This window comes from Canis lupus, chromosome 30 (assembly GCF_011100685.1).
Source record: "Canis lupus familiaris isolate Mischka breed German Shepherd chromosome 30, alternate assembly UU_Cfam_GSD_1.0, whole genome shotgun sequence".
Lineage (NCBI taxonomy): Eukaryota > Metazoa > Chordata > Mammalia > Carnivora > Canidae > Canis > Canis lupus.
This window is the reverse complement of record NC_049251.1, coordinates 27756249-27778017: the sequence shown is the minus strand read 5'-3', so window position 1 is coordinate 27778017 and position 21769 is coordinate 27756249. Positions and strand designations below refer to the sequence as shown.

The 21769-nt window shown below is 43.8% G+C and overlaps 1 protein-coding gene across 5 annotated transcripts in view; it reads right to left on the bottom strand.

Moving 5' to 3' along the window:
• TLN2 (talin 2) overlaps positions 1-21769 on the bottom strand; it is a 428409-nt gene that overhangs the window by 84590 nt on the left and 322050 nt on the right. For all 5 annotated transcript variants that reach the window (XM_038580605.1, XM_038580602.1, XM_038580603.1 and 2 more), the window contains 7 exons: positions 15778-15871; positions 13795-13884; positions 11071-11193; positions 9612-9755; positions 7841-8002; positions 1710-1850; positions 1069-1250 (listed from right to left, as the gene is read on the bottom strand). In XM_038580605.1, coding sequence (XP_038436533.1) covers positions 1069-1250; positions 1710-1850; positions 7841-8002; positions 9612-9755; positions 11071-11193; positions 13795-13884; positions 15778-15871 — 936 coding nt within the window. The remainder of the gene's footprint in view (positions 1-1068; positions 1251-1709; positions 1851-7840; positions 8003-9611; positions 9756-11070; positions 11194-13794; positions 13885-15777; positions 15872-21769) is intronic.

The window sequence follows — 21769 nt, the reverse complement described above, 5'->3', positions numbered from 1 at the left end:
CAGATTCCTCAGTGTTCAGGTCTCACAACTTGCTGCAGCAATGGTGGGCCGGGAGCCCCTATCTACTTTCTACCATGTCTGATTGCTTATTTAAGGAGTGAACCCCTGAGCCTTGCTTAGGAATGTCTCTCTGCAGAGCCCATGCATTTCTTAATTTAACACTCGTGTGAGCTCTATTTATTTTGAGTGAGAAAGACATGATGCTGTTCCTCATCTCAGGCTGATGATAGACAACCACTCATCAAACTATTTAGACTTCACTGACTTCAACATAGGTCCCTTATTATTTTCTTAAAAGGTCAGAGCTATTTCTTATACAAACATACTATACTCTTGACATTACATATTATTCACAAAGTCCTATGGTAGGAGTTAAAATATCTAGTGGATTTTTCCTTGTAAGGCATTAGGTGAGAGAACAGTGGGGCTGAGTTTCTTTTTTGGGGGGGGGGGGGGCTGAGTTTCAAAAGCAATAAAAAACCAAAGTATGGCTAAGGAAAAGGATGTATTCCACGTTGTGGAGTACTAACTGGTCAACTTTAGAGATGTTACACCGACTCTGGGGATTTTTCAGGTTCATGCTATTGCCAGGGAGTTCAGAGATGCCCAGAGTTACTGTGGGACCTAGAATATTCTTTTTGCCTTATTAACAAAATAAAGTAACTTCAAATCCTGCTAAATAAACACTGGTATTCTCTGCCTAAGCTCCTAGGTCTAGACAATGGTTAGGAGTGGGACTAGGCCATCAGGCCTGGGGATGATCATGAGAATACTACCTAACTCCTTTCTGACTGAATTCTCTCATCAGTTAAATGGTGACCATGGCAGTGTTTACAAGGCTGTTGTGATGATGAAATAAAGTAATATAGGTAAATGTTCAGAACAGTTTCTGACATAGAGTGAATGTTTAGGTTAGCTATTGTGTCCAGAACTACCACTGGTCCCAAAAAGCCAAATAAAAAGATGATAATGATTAGCTACATCTATCAAATCAAAGTCCTATTGGGCTTATCCTCCTTCCACCCTGATTAGATGTAGACTCCAGCGATTTCTGGAGGAGAAACTAACCTGATAGAGGTGATGAGACTCTTGATAGAGTCAGACACAGTGTGGGAGTGTCCAGCTAGCACAGACCAGGTGGGCGGATCTTTGGGGTTGATGGCCAGTGAGCGTGCAGTGCGAATGAGGTATGATGAACTCTCCAGCATGGTCTTAGCTGAGACCAGGATCGGTTCCTGTGCCTGAGAACCCTGGGAGCAAACAGCAGAAGAGTCAAGGGCAGGGTGCACAGATTAAGTGAATGAGTTGGGCTCTGGAAGGTTCTATTCTTTGCCAAGTCGCTACCTGTGTTCTTCAGAAAGAGACATAGAGGTTAGGAAACCATGGAGGCTGGTTTACACAGAGCCTGGATAGCAAGGACGTGGGTCCATATTCACTCGTAAGTATCATTTTCAAATATGGCGCATACCAAGAAAAGAATCAGCCCCAAACTTAAGTACAGAGCTTGTGTTCAACACATAAAGCTAAGGCATTAGCACTTAAGATACGTGTATATCTTGAGTTTCATTAACTCTGTGCATGTATTGTCATTGACAACAGCAACGTTCTACGAGACAGAACTTTTGGAGTTCTTAACTGTTCATGTGGATTTGGTGCCACACGAAATAGCCAAAGACCCCAGTATTATCTTTGCTGCAAAGACTCCCTACCTCAGAGCTAATCTGGGCAGGAATGCTGACAAACTCAGGGTTGGATGCGAATGCTGTCAGGTTCTCCACAGCTTCGATCAAGGGTGCGGTGGCAATGCGACACTTATTGCGATTGTCTTCAGAGAAATCCCCATCCAGGGCCTGATAGAAGAAAACACAGAGACATGATCCCATTGAAATGCACAAACCACTCCTGGCCAAGGTAATCATCTCCTAGTGGAAGTATGTGGTTTAATGGGAATACTGAAAATGTTTGTTGAATTCATAAAAAATAATTGGAGAGATCAAGCCATTAAGCAGAGCGCCTCAGCAATTATAAGAAATAAAGTTTAATATGTGGTTCACAGGGCAGCTGACCTCAAAGTCCACCAACTTCCTGCTCATATGACTTTGCAGCTGAACCATTTTCTTCCCCACTTTTCACACCATAATCCTTGGGCTCTTCCCCATCCATTTTTACTTTAAGTTTATTCCCTCCCAAATTATAAAAATACTTTACATTGCATAGCACTTCCAATTTTTCTTTTACTTGGATATCCCTGCATGAATTATGGAGGTAAAGTGTCCACATCCACCATTCTGAAATGAGAAAAGTGGAATGAATCCAAAGGGAATGAATGGACGAGAACTACCCCCAGTAACATGGACAAATCTCACATAGTATTTCAGGGGCCAGAAACAAAAATGCACCTACTGTATGATTCCATGTGTGCCAAGTACAAAAAGAGGTGAAACTAATTTAGGGTGTTGGCAGTCAGGTCATCCTTCAGAGCAAAGAAGATGAAGGGGCACAAACGAGGCTTCTGGGGGCTGATCATGCCCTAGATCTTGATCTAGCTATAGTCACCTAGGTGTATTCAACTTTGGTTCATGGACCTCTATTTATATGATGTACATTTTTGTCTATCCATCTTATGCTTCAGTTTTTTTTTTTTTTAAATAGCAGGTGGCACTGAGTGATCAATCACTCTGTTGACTAATGGCCTAGATGAGAAGAATCCAGGAACACATCCTGTAATTCATGAAAGGCTGCTTAACAAAGGGTTAACCCTTGGACTTGTGGTTCCCCAACACCTGACCCCACCTTCCGAAGAAGACTGTTAGAACCTGCAGACTGTGTGGGGAGGGGACACACTACAACGACAGGGTCCCTTCCTCTCGGCAAAGGGTTACATTTGAGAAGGCAGTTATATCTGTAGAAGAATATAAATTTCCCCGTTAAATGACCAATTAAACTTTTAATGCAACTGTTCTGAGCAATATATAAAAGCCAATTTAGACAATTAGTGAACAAAAAACCAGGGCGCCAGCATTATGAAACAAACCAGATCTGAGATGAGAGCGTTATTTTTCAGTTAAGCCAAGAGTAGGCTGGCACGTGTGCTCTAACGGCTATTTCTGAATAACAACTACATTCCAATCAAGCTGTGGCAGCTTAGTACAATAATTATACATCCCACCATGCTCATATTTTCAGAGGAATTCCCAGGAGCCTGGCTAATTTATCATCTTCACTAATACCATGCATGGCTTGCCTCTACTCATCTGTAGGCACTGACCTCTATTCTAACCTCACCAATTCTGCCATTTTTCCAGACCCAGTGGCAACCCTACGTGCTATTTCTTGCTCACACATGGCCTCCATTTTGACCGTCACTTTTGTGCTCAGTAAATGGGGAGTTGGCACCTGTCACCCACATGGCATCTTGTTAGTCTAATCTTATTGCACTATGAACATCATGGATTCCTTGAGGTGAGGCTTCAGAGCAACCTGAAATATGCTGGGAGGCAGGGTGGATACTACGCAGCAGGACCTGACATGAGTGGCCCCGACATGGGCACACCAGTAGCAGACGGATGGCAGAAATGGACTTCGGTGTCAAAGGAACTCAAATCCCAGTTGCACCAGTGGCCAATCACACTCCCTCCAGCAGGGATGATGAGGCTTCTAGCTCAATGGAAGATGACAAGCCTCCCTTTCATACCACTCCTTCCTCCTGTTCTTATCTCCTTACACTCTTCCTGTCCCCTTTTTCTACCTTATACAGCCCTCTTGGCCTATTAGGAAGGCAGGTGTCTGGTCAAGCCACCAACCTTTACTTGAACATTATCAAAATGAAAAGATGATTGGTCAAGGTACATCCCAAGGAATGGTTTTCTAATTGTGCAGTTTCATAGACTGTGCCAATAGATGAAGAAAGGATATATATATATTTTTTTGAGCCTGGGCACTAAAATCACATACCATGCAGCCCATTGCTATTTATGGGACAGGATCTTGAATGTGGAACACAACACCGAAGCTATTATCAACCACTTTTTTTTTTCATTTTCAAAAAGGAAAAGCTATTTCCACTAGAGGTGGCATCAGAGAGGATGGTTTACACAGATATTATGTCATTTCTGAATGCTGCTTCCACCCTGGGGATGGTGGAGCCACCCAGGTAAACTGAATATGCAAATCTGCTCATTGGTGAAATTTTAAGTAGATATGATAGTTTTCATATGGACTTTCCATGTCACAGAATATCTAGGACAGCAGCTGCAACAATGAAGGGGTAAATTCAGTTAGCCAAATGTCCAGGGCCCATGAGGACGAGGATCCTCTTCATCCCTGGCCAGCTCTTTTGGATGTTCTCTTAGCAAAATCCCACAGGAGTCTGGGAGAAACAGTTTCTGCATGTGTACCAGAATCAAAGATTCATGGACTTTGGGAAGCTGGAAGGGACCTTAAGACCTTCAAGATTTGGGACCTTAATCACAAATCCCCAATATTAGAATATAAAACAACACCTAGAAAGTGGCAGGCTATCCAAGCTCACATTTCAAACCACAACCCAAAAGCCCTGGCTCCCTTCTCTTCTGACCTTAGACAAAGGCATTGAGAATAGGAGTAAGAAAAGCCCAAGAAGTTTTCCCTTTTCTTTTTCTTCTGGAGAAAAACAAAAAACCAACCTTCTTTACCAATCCAAACCTAAGGATGACCAAGAAGACATACTTATAGTCAAGTCAACTTCAATTAACAAGAGCTAGATCTGGTATCTTTGGTATACCATGGGTATGCTTAATCCCAAAACTTGAGCTTCTTCTCTGCTGTTAGAGGCAAGGCCATGCTTCAACTCCTCACAAAAAGAAAAGCTGTTGTACAATTTCTACTTGGTACCCAAACCTGAATGAGCGCACATCTGAAATAGCACATTCCACACATGTGATTCGAGATTAGTAATGAGCTGACTGAAAAACAGAGAAGCAGGTGACCCTGTGTGGAGTGACCAGCGGAAAGACAGCAGTTGTGGGTAGGGGTCGTGTGCTTCTACCAGAGCTGGCATTTAGGGCAATCTGCCAGGGAGGAAGGTGAGGATATTTATTCCTGCTGAGCCAAGCTTCGGGATTTTGAAGACTGCTATCGGTAGAGGTTTAAGATTCTTTTTTTTTTTTTTTTAAAGGTTTTATTTGTTTATTCACAAGAGACACAGAGAGGCAGAGACATAGGCAGAAGGAGAAGCAGGCTACCTGTGGGGAGCCCAATGTGGAATTCAATCCCAGGATAACGACCTGAACCAAGGGCAGATACTCAAACACTGAGCCACCCAGGTGCCCCGAAGTTTAAGATTCTTGGGGGCACATATTTTAATGGTCCTGATAACCTACTGTGAAGGTCTGTTCCCTGGTCTTCAATGTTCCTCTGGCTGGGGTCCCTCCTTTTTTTGTGTGTCTATAAAGGTGTGGCAGCTGGGATTTAGGCAGCGCGGGCACATCCTCATGGTTAAAAGCAAAAAAAAAGGGACTAAGCAGCCTAAAACTTAGAGCAAAATGCAGCTATGAGGGCAGTAGTTTTAAACACTGAAAGAATTAAATATTCATTTGTTTTGTTCTAGGATAGGATTTTTAACCAATTCCTTGAAACAGGAAATCTATTCAGTATACAGTATGGTGAGCTACAGGGAAAGGACTATTACTGTCTTCCTATTAGTAAATTAAAAACAAGGCTCATTGTCCCTGGCAAACCCTGCCACCCAGTGAGAATTGAAAAACCAAGCACACTTCAACCAGTCGAGGGGCAATGGGTTCATTTCTGTTCCTTGTGCATAGCTGCTGTTTCCCAGGGAGCTCATAGAGACGACGCCTTCATCTTCCCCACCTAACAATCACCCGCACCCCTCCTCTGATGTTCCTGCACAGGCCTATCGTTCAGGCCATCACAAGAGCTCATTTGCCGCCGGGAATTGCAAAGAGGGTTTGACACCGTGAGGAGAATCTGAAAAGGAGAGGAGATCTTAGCAGAGATGCTTTATACAGAGATAGGTCAGGACTTAGAGCAGGAGGAGGCACAAAAGAAAGGTTCCCAGGAGTTTCTATAGAACAGTTTTTTTTTCCCCCTCCCTTGCTCCATCTAAATATAGTCTGTTTCCTAACGACCAGAAAATGGCCAAGTGTGACTGAAGTCGGTTAATTATACAGCAACTACCCGTGCGTGATGTCATTCCCTTCAACTGTTGTTGTCTTTCATCCTGGCCTCCCCCAGTTTGCACACAAGGAGTGCAAACACACCGAGGTGTTCGGTCCTAAGTTAGTCTGGATTTGGATAGCATGGCAGGGTGAGAGCAGGATCAAGAGTAGAAAGGGTGGGGGTTCTGGAAGCTGGGTTTGAATTTCTATGTGTCACTGACTGGCTGGGTCTCCTTGGGAAAGTTACTTAACCTGCCAGCGCCTAGTATCCAGACTGTAAAACGAGGATGACAAGCACAGGGTGGTATTGTGAACTGGGATGAGTAATCTACACCAAACATTTGGAAACGAGCTTTGTACAAACCAAAGAGTTAAAAATGTAAGCTTTGTTAATTTTGAATAATATGAACGATGATGGTAATTAAGGTGAGCAGCCACCACGATCCCAGGGGCACCTGCTCACTGGCTTTAATTTATTTCCAACCTATCTTATTATGGTCTTCAAGTAGGCAGGCTTTACTCTATTAAGGCTCTTTGTTTAAACGGTAAGAAACTGCTGACAGGGCTAACCGTCCTGTGCTCTCACCTGCCAGCTCCTAACTGCTGCTGGGCTGCGTGCTCTCCCCTAGCTTCCGCCTCTGGACTGATTTCTCCACAGGACTCAAGTGCTTTAGCATCATGCAAGGAAAATGATGCGTGTCATATGCTATCTCCAGAGAGGACAGAGTAGCACTACACAAGGGCCTGCCCAGTAACAAAGCAGGTCGCCCCACCTCAATGTGTGTGACAATCCCTAAATACGTGTTAACCCTCCATTGGCCTTCCCCTCTCAGATCTGGGTTTACACAGAGCTGGTAGCCTGCCTTCCGTGACACACTGCTTTGGAGGCTTGGAAGGGGGTTCTGGGTTCCTTGCCTGTGGCCTGCTCTCCCAGATGTGGCTGTTTCCTTTTGAGGTTAGCTGCCAGCGGCTGCCTGATCCCCACTTGGGGTAGACTGGGTTTGTGGCTTTATCACCCACCTATACCTACTCCAGGCCAGCTGCTACAATTCCTTCCTCACAGGGTACCTGCTACTTCACTTCCCTCCCCCAATCAGTCCACGGCCTGTAACACAAAGATGAACTTGGTATGAACATGGAATGCTCTGTTTTAAAAACCTGATGCTCTGTTTCAAACATTCAAGCAGCTATAAACAGAACAGAAATCACAGGGTAGATTAAATTGATTTTTTTCAAGTGATTTCCCCAAAGCTTCCCATTCCCTTCTCCCCTTCACCTTCTCTCTAGGTCCAGATATATCTAGCAACAATGGCAGACCCCCTACCAGCAACTCCCTGGAGCCAATGAGCTCAAAATCACTCCGCAGCAGCAGCTACGATAAACACAGGGTGTCTGCTATCCACAGTGCCAAGCAATGCCTCATAGCCAACCTCTTTCACATTTCTGCCCCCAAGCTTCTCAAGTACAGAATTTGGCAACCCTGCTCCCTCCAGTTTAAGAAGGTTAGTGGAGACCAACCAAGGCTGTTGGTTTTTCATGATAAATATCTCAATGATTTCTATCAGGTGTTAGGCTTCACGAGACACAAACCTGAGAAGAGCAAAACTGAAATCCTGCATACTTCCTTCCCCACTGTAACAGGTGACACAGGGATCACCTAAGACCTCTGTTCCGTGACTTACCTTGATGGTCTTCACTAGGTTGGCAGTGCTATTGGCAACTTCCTTGGCTGACTGGACAAAGTGTCTCTTGGCCACTGGGTTGGCGGTCTTGGACGAGGCAATGCGGCAGGCGTTGCACAGGGCCGAGGTGTGCTTGGCGACAATGGTGGCCGCTGACAGAACCTACAAAGCATGGAGCTGGGTTGCAGCACCCCATGGTCAGTGCAGAGGGGTGCAGGTCAGAGGAGTCCACCCTGGTCCCGAGCCCCGTGTTCCTCTTCAGCTCACATATCTAGGGCCCATGTGATTACAACATGCGTGTCTAGCTCTGCTGCCCCAAAACCATGCCAAGAGAGGCTAAGTAAGAGAGAATAAACAAAAGGAAAGGAGGTGCTGCTGGAGTGGGAGAGGGCTGGACTCCAGATAGTCTGAAAGGAGAGGGGATCAGCTCTGCTTCAGGATCCCTGGCCAGGAGGCACATGGTCCAGGGTCTGGGCCAGTGCTGCCTGACGGAAGTATAATGTGGACGACATATGAAATTTTAAATTTGCTAGTAGCCACATTGAAATAAGTAGAGAAACAAGAGAAATTAATTTCAATAACTTTTTATTTAAATTGATAGATCCAAAATACTCCATTTCACCAGGTAATCAATTTAAGAATACTGAGATCTCATTATCTTTTCTTATCATATCAAGTCTTCAAAATCCAGTGTGTATTTTACACTTACAGCCCATCACAGTTTGGACCAGCTACATTTCAAGGGCTTAATGGCCACGTGCAGCTCATGGCCACCACACTGGAGTCCAGGTCTAGATGAGGAAAATAAACACCAACGTGCATCAGTTCCTTCCTCACCCACAGGGGGACTGCAGGCCCTAGTAAGGGGTCTGGGTCCAGCATCTCCCAGGCCCCACCCTTAACCCCAACAAGTCTCTTGAACCCACCTGACCCACTTTACTGAGGCTGGTAACACCCCATTGTCTTTAACTGGACAGAGACGAGTGTCAGGTGCCCTGACATCTTCCACATCAGCTCTCAGGCTGGAAGGCAGGTCAGAGGGTCCCTCTAGTGCCTCCTTAACTTGGCTCCTCCTCCTGCCTAAAGAATGCTGGTCTTGGGGTTCACAGTGGACATGGCACTCACGGGCTGCCTCTGGTAATCCTACGGGCCAGTTCTTGTTCCTTTTAGCACAAGCTGCTTAAACAGGGCTCCCTGCTACTTGGATATGGAGCGTTGCACATACTGTTTAGTCTTAAAATGCCTCTGTGGGTCCTTTAGGCACTTTGGATTCTAACTAGACTTTGAGGCCTGGCTCAGTGCCACCATCTCTGTGACGTGCACCTTGATAGCTCCTCATATGTTCTCTGTGCATCCCTGGTGCTCTCATCACAACATCCTGGCAACCCCCATCTTCCAAGCTTTCTCCAACAGAGTTAGAGCTAGGGCCTACATGATCAGGTTACTTGTGTTGACCCTTACTGCTGAGCACAGAACAAGCCCTCCACCCATGTTCTCTGACCTGAATGAAATCATGAGACTCCCGATGAATCTCACAGTAATTACTCTACTCCTACTGCCTAGCAGCACCTCGTTTGAAAGCCCTGACACACTGCCACGCTTACCATATTTTGTAATATTCCCCCCTCAAGTTGTTATCCACAGCACTGCATTTAGCTGGCTTTGCAAGCTCTGAAAGAACAGTATTCCTTACTCATTTCTCACAGTCTCCCACAAACCACTTCCAGGAGCTTAAGGACTCACAGACCTCACACTCTCACCCCGTGGTTACCTGTGACGGGCTGCTGCCGGGGTCCACCAGGTTCTGGCATGCCATCTGGATAGCCTGGTTAGCCCTGGCGAACTGGATGGGGTCCACGAGGCCCTGGTGGCCTGCCTGGCTATTTGGATCGGAGATGCCCACCAGGTATGCAGCCTGGAAAGGGAGGAGGAAAGCACAGCTTAGACCCAGATGAGCCTGTAGGGGACGAGGGCCTGGCAATGCGCCTGCAGCATACTCAGGAGCTCCTTGGTGTAGGTTTGGTCAGGGTAATCTCATCAGTAAGGGTTTAAGGACAGACGAGCTGATGGCAGCAGAGTCTCCTGCAGGCTTCTGGGAACAAAGTCTCTCTGTTCTTAAGAAAGCCTCAAGCAGCTTTCTAATGGGGCCTGAATAAGGATGAAAGCAGCCCTGTGTGCTGCTGGCAGCCATCTTGGGACCATGAGGGTACCCAGGCTCAGTGTGAGGCTGACTCTCTGGCTGGCAGATGGCAGAGACAGAAAAATGTGAGTGGAGACCAACGGCATAGAGCTGCTGGGTCGGCCAACCCTGGAGCCTGCCATGCATGAAAGTTTCTCATCTCATAGCCAACAGCTTCCTTATTGTTGAGGCCAGTATATCCAATAGTAAGTAAGGAGAATGAGTATGATGGCTCTGGTGGGGGGGTGGGGAAGGTACTATGTGGTCTCGAAGAGGACAAGAGGCTGTAAGAGAAGGTCTTCTCTTTTAAGCCCTGTGGATGTGTTAGTCAAATCAGAGGGAAAGAACTAAACTGTTAATGGGAATTTTAACCTTAAGTCATTCCTGAGAGACTTGAGGGGCAGGATAAGAACAATTTCATCCCCCAAACTAGGGACGTTTCCCTTTGGTTCAGTAAAATCTCTCAGCCTCGGGGTAACTGTCAAATGGTAAATCCTTCAAGGTAAATGCCGACAATTTTTGAAGCTTCAGTCACATGACCCCAAGAATTATTATTAGAGATGCAGAGGACAGTGGCACCAAAGCAAGGAACATGCCCGATTACGTCTCTGCAGGATGGTATCAAAATTTTTCTCCCTCTGATCCTAAAAAGAGCATGACGAAGATTTTTGCAATTTTAAAGCCTCAGAGAGAATGGGAATTATGTAATATTCATTTTTCTCCTCTGTAAAAGTGGTCTTAAAAGAAAAACCCAAATCTGGTCTCTGAACTCTTATGCTGGGCCCACAATATTCAGAATGTCACTGTCCTCATCAGGTTGTTCTGCTCCTGGGGGGTAACTGGCTGTTGCCTTGTCTAAATGCCCCAACCAGCACAGGAACCTCTGCTTTGCCATGGTTTCTATGATGGTGGCTGGGGAAGAAGCTTCAGTTGGAGCTCACACATGCCTCTCACAGGGGTGTGGTATTCCTGGTATCCTCACTCTAGCATAGGAGAGAGGCCTTAAGGCTGGAAGTCCTACACCTGGGGGCCATGGGGGCCCGGCCCTTACCTGGGCTGCAGCCTCTGTCAGCCCACAGAGGGCTTTGGACGCAATCCCCACACACTCCCCAAAGGCAGGGAGGTCCCCAGTCTTGGCGTTCTGCGAAATCCCTGCCATCGACTCGCCCAGAACCTGCAAAACAACCAAGCAGTGACACTATTAAACCCCAATTTCTTCCAGCCATGTTGGAAAAGGGGAAAAGGGAGCCATGCTTCCAACTTTAACATTCAAGGCCACTTAATATACGATATTTGCCATTATTTTTCTTTATTTGCATTAAGAGGAGATTTAAGAGAATTATAACATTTCTGCTCCAGAAAGAGAAATGCATAATGAAAGTATGAACCTTTCATTCAAAAGTTATCTCTATCTTGGGGCACCTGGGTGGCTCAGTCTGTTAAGTGTCCAACTCTTGACTTTGGTTCAGGTCATGATCTCAGGGTCATGAGACTGAGCCCTGCACTGGGCAGCTCCACGGTCAGTGTGGAGTCTGCTGAGGATTTTCTCCCTCTCTCTCTGCCTCATCTCTCTTAACTCCCACCACTGTCCTGCTTGCTCAATCTCTTTTTTTTTTTAAAGATTTATTCATGAGAGACCTAGAGAGAGAGAGAGAGAGAGAGAGAGAGAGGCAGAGATACAGGCAGAGAGAGAAGCAGGCTCCATGCAGGAGGCCCGATGTGGGACTCGATCCTGGGACTCCAGGATCATGCCCTGGGCCCAAAGGCAGGCACTAAACTGCTGAGCCACCCAGGGATCCCATGGCTCTCTCTTAAAAAAAAGGAAAAAGCATATCTTTATCTCAAAGAGGTACAGTTAATATACACAGATGAATAAAGTAAAACCTATACAGGGCATCCCACAGGTGAAATGGTCTCAAGTGAGACCTGTCAGATCTCAGAATGTAAAAATCAGACATGTACACTGAACTGCAGGTAGTCACACCTCAGAAAGCAGAAGACATACCTTAGCTGATGTTATTCATTTACTTGATAGTAAAATTTAAATATGTCTTTGTTAAACAGTGTGTGTGTATGTATAGATAGATAGATAGATAGCAACAGATAGGTGATCTGAACCCTAAACCTATTTCCTAAATTTTATAAGTATTCCCCTTATTTTGAAAATCATTGATGTCCTTTTTTTTTTCCCAGAGGGCTTTAAAATAACAGCAGAAAGGGGGGGAATCCCTGGGTGGCTCAGCGGTTTGGCGCCTGCCTTTGGCCCAGGGCATGATCCTGGGGTCCTGGGATCGAGTGCCGCGTCGGGCACCTTGCATGGAGCCCACTTCTCCCTCTGCCTGTGTCTCTGCCTTTCTCTCTCTGTCTCTCTATGTCTATCATGAATAAATAAATAAATCTTTAAAAAAAATAACAGCAGAAAGGGATTTTTAATATTTAGAAATCAACCCAGAGAGGTCAAGCAGAAGGTCACATGGGCAGATGCAGGACACATGCCCCATAGCTGGTGCTCTGTCTTCTATGCCCCAAAAGGACAGGTCCTAGTCTACTTCCCAGCGTCACAGATAGTGGAATGGAAGATGTTGAACACAATCCTTTAGAGAGACTAGGGCATTGCCAATACCTAATTCTTTTTTAATAAGCCATTCTGGATAGAGAAAAAAATTCCCTGAAGTTGCTTAGATAATACAAAATAGTCCAGCATACATGAAAACTTGCAAAGTGGGGAAGTTAGAAGATATCTGTATGCACAGTATTGTCCTTCCTATTACCCTGTGTCCCTCTTTAAGAAGGAAGAGTTCCTTTGGATCTAAGTATGTAAGACACATACACCCTTCCCTTAAGGCAACCCAAAATTCCACAAAGGATCCTAGACAGAGCAAACTCTAGTCTTAGCCCAATGCAAAGCATACTCTGACATCATCAACACAGATGTGCCCCCAAAGCTAACATGAGAGTGATCTGCACAAACATGCACATGTGCTCCAAGTACAAACTTGGTATTGGCAATTGCTCAATATCCACTCGTCTCACTTGTATTTAATATTAATTCGGTTTTGAATCATTCTCAAAAACTTGGGTATTGCCATCATAGGTGTTTCTTGACTTTAAAAAAAAAATCATTATTGCTCCATTAAGAAATCTTTTTAGTCTCACCACCCTCAATTGCTACCCACATCAAAGCAAATATGAAGAAATAAGATATTGTTGAGCAAGGTTAAGATTTGGCAGGACACACACCATTGCAATATTTACATCTTCTCATTCTTCCCACCTCCCAGAAGAACCCCCAATTTTTCAATTCCCTTGAGAATGATGCCATTAATAGATGGCAGAAAGAATACATGAGAGGGTCTTATAAAAGCCAACGCCACTGATGGGCTTTCCCTTGGAATTCAGTCCCAAGAGAAAGAAATCTATGACTTGATTTACAGTAAGACTCATCTATGACATGGTATAAGCACTGAATCTCAAGGTGTTATTTCTGGACGGCATGGCAGGGACCTGGGGATTTGTCAGACATGTCCAATCTCAGCCCCACTTTAGATCTACTGGATCAGAAACTCAGGGGTAAGGTCCAGCAGTCTGCATTTAACAAGACTTCTAAGTGATTCTGATGCACAGCCAAGTTTGAGAAACATCTGAGCAAAGGGCGCCAGAGTCAGGCTTTGTAATAGATGCAGCCACACAGACTGGCCATAGGCAGATGCACCTGGAGCAGGTCTAGATTTTTCCCCACAATGAGGAGCAACATTAATAGCATAGACAGGCTTACCTTGGAGTTTTCCATCACACTCTCAATGCAATCAAAGTAAGAGAGGTCACTGACAGGTTCATTAGGATTGTCCAACATCCCCTTGACAGTCTACAGAAGGAAAACACAACTTAAAGAGCAAGCAAGTGATATAGAACAAGAAATTCAATGTAAAATACTAACTATTCGCTTGCACTCTACATATAGCATCCTGGTCATGATCATTCATTTATCCACATCCTTCAGAGGAATTTAGAGGGTTTTATGTGTGACTTCAGATTTCCTCCTACCAACATTAACATTGATGGCAGGGAGGAGGATGTCTCAGGTTAGCTTCGACAGAGAATCTCCTGTTTACAAATGTGAAGGAGAAGCATGGTATCCACAAAAGGGAGAGATTTTTTTTTTTTCCTTAAGAAAATCTAAAAGCTAATGCAAGACAATGGTCAACTAGCATGATTTCTCTGCTGGGTAACTCTGAGGAGTTTACCTTTCAAGGATATGTTAACTTATTTCTACGTGAAGAGACCCCTCAGTTTTCAATTCTGGAATCTTTTAATGCATGGGCATGAAAGAAGGTAACACCCCCAAACTGCCCACTGGGATGGTTCATTTGTTTTTAATTTAAAAAGTACAGAAAATATTTAGTCCTCTTTAGGAGTAGCAGGGTATGGGGCTTGCCCCATCATCTCTAGTCCACCAAAAATCTCTCTGGGTCATATGTTGTAACATCTCTAACAGTCATGTATGAGGGAATTTGCCAGGGGAGCCATCCAACCTTCTCCCCAGTGAGTGAGTGTGTCCACCAGGACCCAGCAGCTTTTGGGGCACAGTCAACAAAAAGACACAGTCATTTGAGTTACCAAGGATTGGGGGAGGTCATGGTAGAAACTGCTGAGTTAAGAAGTTAAGGATCTCAGGAAAGAAGGCAGCATAAAGGAGTTCATTTCACTGAAGAACCTCCTCCCACCCTTCCCACAATCAAAATGGTTTTAGTAACAGTCCTGAAAGAGTCATGATTTTGGCAACCAAGGGTACCATTGAAGGACAGAGTTTTTGTATCTGGGCCTATAGATTTGATTTAGACCAAAAGCCCACATATCATGTTTGTGAATGTGAACAGACCAGGACAGGATAGTAATTAGCCCAACGTAGGAAACAGCCTCCACTGTTTTCAGAATGCTTGAGTCCTGTGGTAACAAGCCTCTTGTTGCCTCCAGCTGTGCACACTGGCCGATCGCCACCAGCAGACAGGGCCTCAATCAAGCCCTTCAAAAGCTGCAATCAGACCCCCTCTGGCATGGTGGGTATTCCCGTGCTAATCATCCAGAAAACTAAAGGTAAGCCAGGCACAACCAATCCGTATCTACTGAGATATCTATTTGGCTATTTCAATACAACCTGTACTGGTTACGACTGCTTTGCATACAAGTGGGTACACTGATTTTCTGTTTACCGCATACATCCTGTGGGCACAGACGAATTTTCCATTATAAATAAACCTTAAGTATGAATGTAAATTGAAAAGCGTGCACACTGTGTTCTGGACCACTACAGGTCGCATAGTCACCTTGATTGTGTAGTTAAGTGTTATTCCTAGGTTTCCACTAATGTGCCCCCTACAGTGACTAAAATAAAACATATGGCAAAATCATTTTATTCAAAAAGAACATCTATCCTGGCTTCTCCCAACTGCCCCAACACAATGACTCCAAAACTTTTTAGGTAGAAATTGCTCATCTTCAGCCTACACCCAGGCCTCTTCCTATTTGAAATAGAGGCCTTTAACAAAATAACTCTCATCCTAGTGGTAAAAGGGGAAGCAGAGATGATAAGATAATTCCACCAAATCTTTAATATCTTTCCACTAGGATTAAAACTTTGGTTCCTAGTAGTTTTCCAGTAAGGATATAAGGCAAAAACAGAGGAGAAGAAACTGACCCTTTCTGGGAAGGACAGAGAGTCAAACCCTCTTAAATCCCAGTGACCTTTCTAGGAACCTACCTCCAGCTCCCGCAGGGCATTATCACATTCTTTCTGGCCTGGAGCTTGCTGGGTGCACAGAGTAATGAGCTGATTGATACTCTCTGTCACAGCTCTGTAACAGAAACAGATAAAGGGTTTTTGTTTTGTTTTATTTTGTAAAGATCAACAGCAATTTCCCAAACAATGTTTTGTAAGATAACCAGAAATACAAGGAATTCACTATAAAGGCTGAGGTCCCCGTGAGAGCTCTTCGACAAGGCTCTGAACAACCAAAAATAAACCACAACCAGCAAAGATAGAATGAGTGTCCCCACTTTGCCTGTGATTACTCATTTGGTTTCCCTTTAAAGGGTACTAATGGTTCTTTTAGGAAAGTATGACTATCTTTTAATATATTCTTAGGAAAGAATTCACAACAAAGTTGCAAATAGCAAAGAGATCATATTAACACTGTTTTTAAATATCCTTCATTAGCAACCCATAAGGAATAAGATGATCTGAGGCTATTTTGGATAGCTTTTGTATAGCTTAGAATGTTTTATATATTTTAAAACACAGCAGGCATACATACAATAAACTGCTCATGATTTTAAAATCTCTTCTTTCCATGAAATTCTACATGATTCGCTAGTTCCTAGAAGCTATCCCCAAATTATCTTTAAAACAGCTCTTTTAACATTAATAGGAATTAGAGACTCATGATTTTATATATGTGTCTATTCTTCTTAGAACTTGAGAGGCAGCTCAGAGTTTTTTCTCTATTGGCAAGGATTCCACCTCTCCTAAGCAGCCTCTGCTTAACTCCTGCTTAGGTTAGACTACAGATCATTTAGAAAGTCATGGTCCATTCTGAGTTAATTCTTGTATAAGGTGTGAAATATGGGCCCAGGTTCTTTTTCTGTGGGTATGGGGTGGCTTATGTAAGTCCAATTATTCCAGCACCCTTCATTTAAAAGGCTATTCTTTCTACATTGCATTGCTTTTTTAACTTTGTTGACAATCCCTGGGCCATGTTTATGTGGGTCTACTTCTGGACTCTGTCACATTGACCTATGCGTCTAATCCTTTGCCAATACCACAGTTTTTTTTATATTCTTAAAATTGAATACTCTTGTGTTTTAGAAATGGAAAAAAACACAACAAAACAAACCAAGAGATAGGAGAGAATTTTCTAAGGGGATGCTACAAATAAGAAGCAAAAACCACACTTGAACCCATGACTCTCCGACTCCAAAGCCAGACCTGTAACCATTTTTCAGCATGGTCATAACTTGTCTATATTCCAGCAGGGCCCTAACCTCTATTCATAGATCCTAACCACTGCAGCTAACCTGCAACTTCAAATAAAACAAACAAAAACAAGATAGAGCACACTTGCTGTTAATCATTAGCGCTGCCTAATATAAAAGAGGCCTCATTTTATTAAATTGGCTTTGCAGCTTCCCACAGAATATCAAATTAGATGGAAAATGATGTTGCCAATGTACAAAGGCAATCAGCTTAATTATTTGATGAGGAGATACTGCTTTGAATTTTAAATTTAGCTAAGGAGGATGGGAAGAAGAAAAACATTCCTGAACTCAAGAAAGAATCCCAAAATAGTTTTTGTAAGATTCACTCTAGCAATTCATTTATTTGGAGCAAAGTGCTTAATTAAGGTGTCAGAGCAGCACTGGGTTCTCTGTGGTGGAAAGCAAAACAGTAACAACTGAGATAGCAGGACAATTCTGGGTATCTTGGAGGGTGTGGTCCCTGATATATTCTCTAGAGGGGTCCCTCAGAGAGTCCAGGGCCTTGTTCCATGTGATAGGCTTCAAGACACACCTCCGAGGGGGCAGGCTGGCATATGTGATGTTCATGTACGAAGGGAGCCAAATGCCCTCAACAGTGATGACACAACACATAAGGATATTTCCACGTATCACACCAGTGTTCCATTTAGCTTATTTCTTTCAATGTTTCCTGTGAATCTGCATTTTTTAAAATCTAGTTTTTACATAAGGATTTTTCCATTAAAAACTGTTTATAACTGGAGAATCCAGAGACTTTATAGCTGCTTATTGTCCTCATTTTTAAACTATTTTTTAGATGTGAAAAATTTTCAAATAAAAACTTGGAGTAAAAAACCCTCAAAAGACCAGCAGTCTGTGGTTAGACAATCCATAAAAGTGCCAGCACAGCACTGATGTCTGAATGAGTCACTTGGGTAATAGTGATCCATGACTAGGGAGCATGATTTAGGTATTATTTATCCTCATAACTCATTTTAGAGTCTGGATGAGATAGCCAATAATAAAATAAGTGGCCCAGAGGCAAGAGGTTACGTAGATTTGACAATGAAAAATAGTGTTTTTATGTTTCAAACTATAGCAGTTGGTTGTAATATCAAAGGATTAGAGGCGACCCAAATATGCAATGACAAAGGACTGATTAAATAAATACATAGCCTACAATGCTATTCTGGGTGCCCATTAAAAGTCATAATGCACAGTATATTCCTACCACAGAAGAATACTCATGATTCACAGTTAAGTAAAACAAAATTTACAAACATATATACTCAGGAAAAAAAAATGACAGAACAACATACCAAAATGTGAGATTTATAATATTTTTAAAGTAATTTTATTTTTAAATAGAAAAATTTAGGGCAGCCCGGGTGGCTCAGCGGTTTAGCGCCACCTTCAGCCCAGGGCCTAATCCTGGAGACCCGGGATCGAGTCCCTGCATGGAGCCTGCTTCTCCCTCTGCCTGTGTGTCTCTACCTCTCTCTCTCTCTCTGTCTCTCATGAATAAATAAATAAAATCTTAAAAAAAAATAAATAGAAAAATTTAGGTAAATCGAATAAAAATTATGATTTGGTCAACTTACATTGTCACAAAGACCCAAAGAGAGTATCCTCCTCTGTTCTATATGAATCTAAATAAGCCTGAACAGCAGTTTTAAAATATTTTTCCAGTTTAAAAAAAAAAATGATTAAAGCTACACAAGTTTTTTTTTTTTTTTTTAAATACAAAAAAGTTAAAAGTAATTCCCCCATCCAGAAGTAGTGTTTTCTTGTGTTTTGTTATCTATCTAGGCAGATCCAGCCACTCTCGGTTGTTTTTTTTTTAAATCGGAATTTATAACCTTAGATCTTAAAAAAGGCTTTCTAACGTACAAATTGTTTAGCGTTCAAAGATTCTGACTGAATTGATTCAACTAGTTTGGGAGCTCTGGAGAGAAATTCTCAATAGATATGGAGATGGACGAGGGGTGAGAGAAGGTGGTCAACTAATTTGTGCTTTTGATGATCTGTTAAGTATAAATCATCTGTTAAGGAGCTTGGCGGGGAAAACATTGATATCAGACATTTCCCTTCCTCAAGGGAGAGCCTCCTTATGCAGGCAAAAAAAAAAAAACAGCACCCCAAATTCTACCCACTGGGTCCTACTCTGTACACGGTATGGGAATTAAAAAATAATATAGTTTGTCTCTCTAGGAAAGCAAGGTGATTACAATCTGGTTGGTTGGAGAGGCAGGATAATGAACAGATAAGGCACAAAGAAGGTAAGTCAAAGGAAGCAGTGAAGGCGGTAGGTTGTCAGACGGATCCCGAACTTCCAAGACGCTTGACAGATACATTCTGGGCTTGCTGGGAGCACAGACAGAGGGCACAGGTTCAGCATGGGAGAGCTCAATGTGGACCGCAACAATAGGAAAAGCCAGTGAGAGACTGATTTGGATAAAAGGAAGACAACATTCTAGAGGAGACCAACAGACAACCTAGTTTATATTTTTCTATTCTGTAGTGTGGAAGTGCTGCTTGCTGGGTCATTCTTTTTCACCATCTTAGGAGACAGGAGGAAATCTGCTTGGTAGGAACCTCAAAACAAAGGGCAGCCCAGGAAGAGGAATCACCTGCAAAGTTCTAGGGAACCCTCAGGAGACAAAGTAGCTCAAAAACTGTCTGGGTCCCAATGCTGGCAGCCATGGGCATGAAGACTTCTCAGCCAGGGAGGCCTTCTGGGCCAGCGTGACTATTGTGTGAGCAGTGATGCAGAGGAGGTGCTCAGGGGTAGGCCACTCCCTCCTTTTTGCAACTGCACCTTGGTTTTCTATTTCTTTGACTAAGTTTAGGGAGAATCAGGCCAGCCCCTGGCCAGGGAAAAAGCTGAGGAACAGCTGGCAAGGAGTCTCCAGCTCTACGTAACTCATCAGAAGAGAGCCAGAGCTCAACAATTACACAGGAAGAAGACAAACAAGCTGGGCACTCAATACGCTTCGTCCTCACTAAGTTCCAGAAAGCAAAGGACTGCACTCCTTAAATGTACCTGGGCTCTGATACAGAATGAACAGCAGAGGGAAAGGGGATACTCAGCTGCTTCAGAGCAGGAAGAACATGGCAACTGTCAAGAACAAAGGATTCAAATCTGCTGACATAGGAGACAATGATGGGCTACATTGGTCCAGGTCCCGACAATGGCATCCTGGGGCCTCTGGGGGCCATCCACAGGAAGCACAGGCAGGGCTTGGCTGTCTCAGGAATAGAGGGCAGTGGGACTGTAGATGAGAGTCAATGGCCGTCAGATCCCTGCCACTCCAAGGGTGCTCGGGTGCAGGGCTGCCGCGGTGTCCAGATGAAATGAGGGGAGCATGTTGTGTGAATGTATGCGCTTCCCCTGCCCTAACGCCACCAGGGCCATCTCTGTCTCATCACAGTGTGGGCCTGCCCAGTACCCAGTGATGGGCCTAGCCCATTTCAGGCATGTGATAAAAATCTGCCAGATGAATGAATGAATGCATCCTAGCTGTGCAGAGAGCTTCACCTCTGAAGAACAGCTTGCCTGACTCACTGGACCTGTTTGGAGCTTCCACTGGGAAACCACCTCAAGGAGCAGAGCTTCCCAACATGGGCCAAGAAACCAAGGAGAATGTGCCAGCATCTTCTGGCAACAGTTCTGTCCTGAGACAAGCATTTCATGTGATAATTTTTAAGGACGTACTTGGCTGTGAAACCATCAGGCTGGAACTGCCAGTCAATTGCTGAAAGCCAGGACAGAGGCACAGGAAGTGTCACCTCAGTCTCCAGGCCCCTTCCTCAATGTCACCACCAGGGGGCCTTCAGACACTCACAGAGCTGTGCTACCAGCCATTTTCTGTCAGGGCTTGTGTTTCCTCCCTTACCTGGCTTTCGAAAGGCCAGTTTACACTTTCCCCTTCTTCCAGGATTTCAGAGAGTGAACAGTGAGTTCTAAGTTGGCAACTGTAATTTTGAAATGATGCACAAAATTGAAGATCATGAAAAACATCTGAGTTCAGATACCTGGAAACATCAATTGCCTTATCCAAAGGCTGTTTGTAGGAAAAAGAGGAATCGAGGAAGGGTTTTATATGAGAAACAGCTGCTCAACAGACAAGCCATCACCCCTCCTTCCTCAGCCCCCACCCCTCGGAGGGCACACACTGGCACAGTCACAAAGCATAAGATGGGGGATGGGAGATTTTTCCAATCTCCTAGTGGCTCTTGCTATTGTTCAAAGCTTAAGTATACACACCTAGGAATAGCTACAGAAACTCAAGTGTTTCCAAGGGACCTGCTCTAAAATGATCTAATTCCACCCCCTACCACTTGCAAATAAATACACACATACTTATATACATACATAAAATAGCACTCCAGGCAAGAGGGGACCACAGACCAGTTTTAACCATAAGCACAAAGATATCTTGTGTACTGAGAACTAACAAGAACTTAGAACTTAAAGATGATGTAGTACCCATACCCATTTCGCAGATGGGAAAGTTGAGACAGGTTGAGAAATCCAATCAATGTATCCCAAGTATGTCAAACATTATAGCCTGGACTAGAATTCAGGTCTCCTGACTCTGAACTTAACTCAAAAAGATAGCCATTGAGCACCAGGGAAGAGAAAGACAGGAAAAAAAAGCAAGCAAACAAGCAAAATCAAGTTAAAAAAAAAAAAAAAAACCTGAAAAGTAGAATTCAAGTTATGCATTTTAAAAATC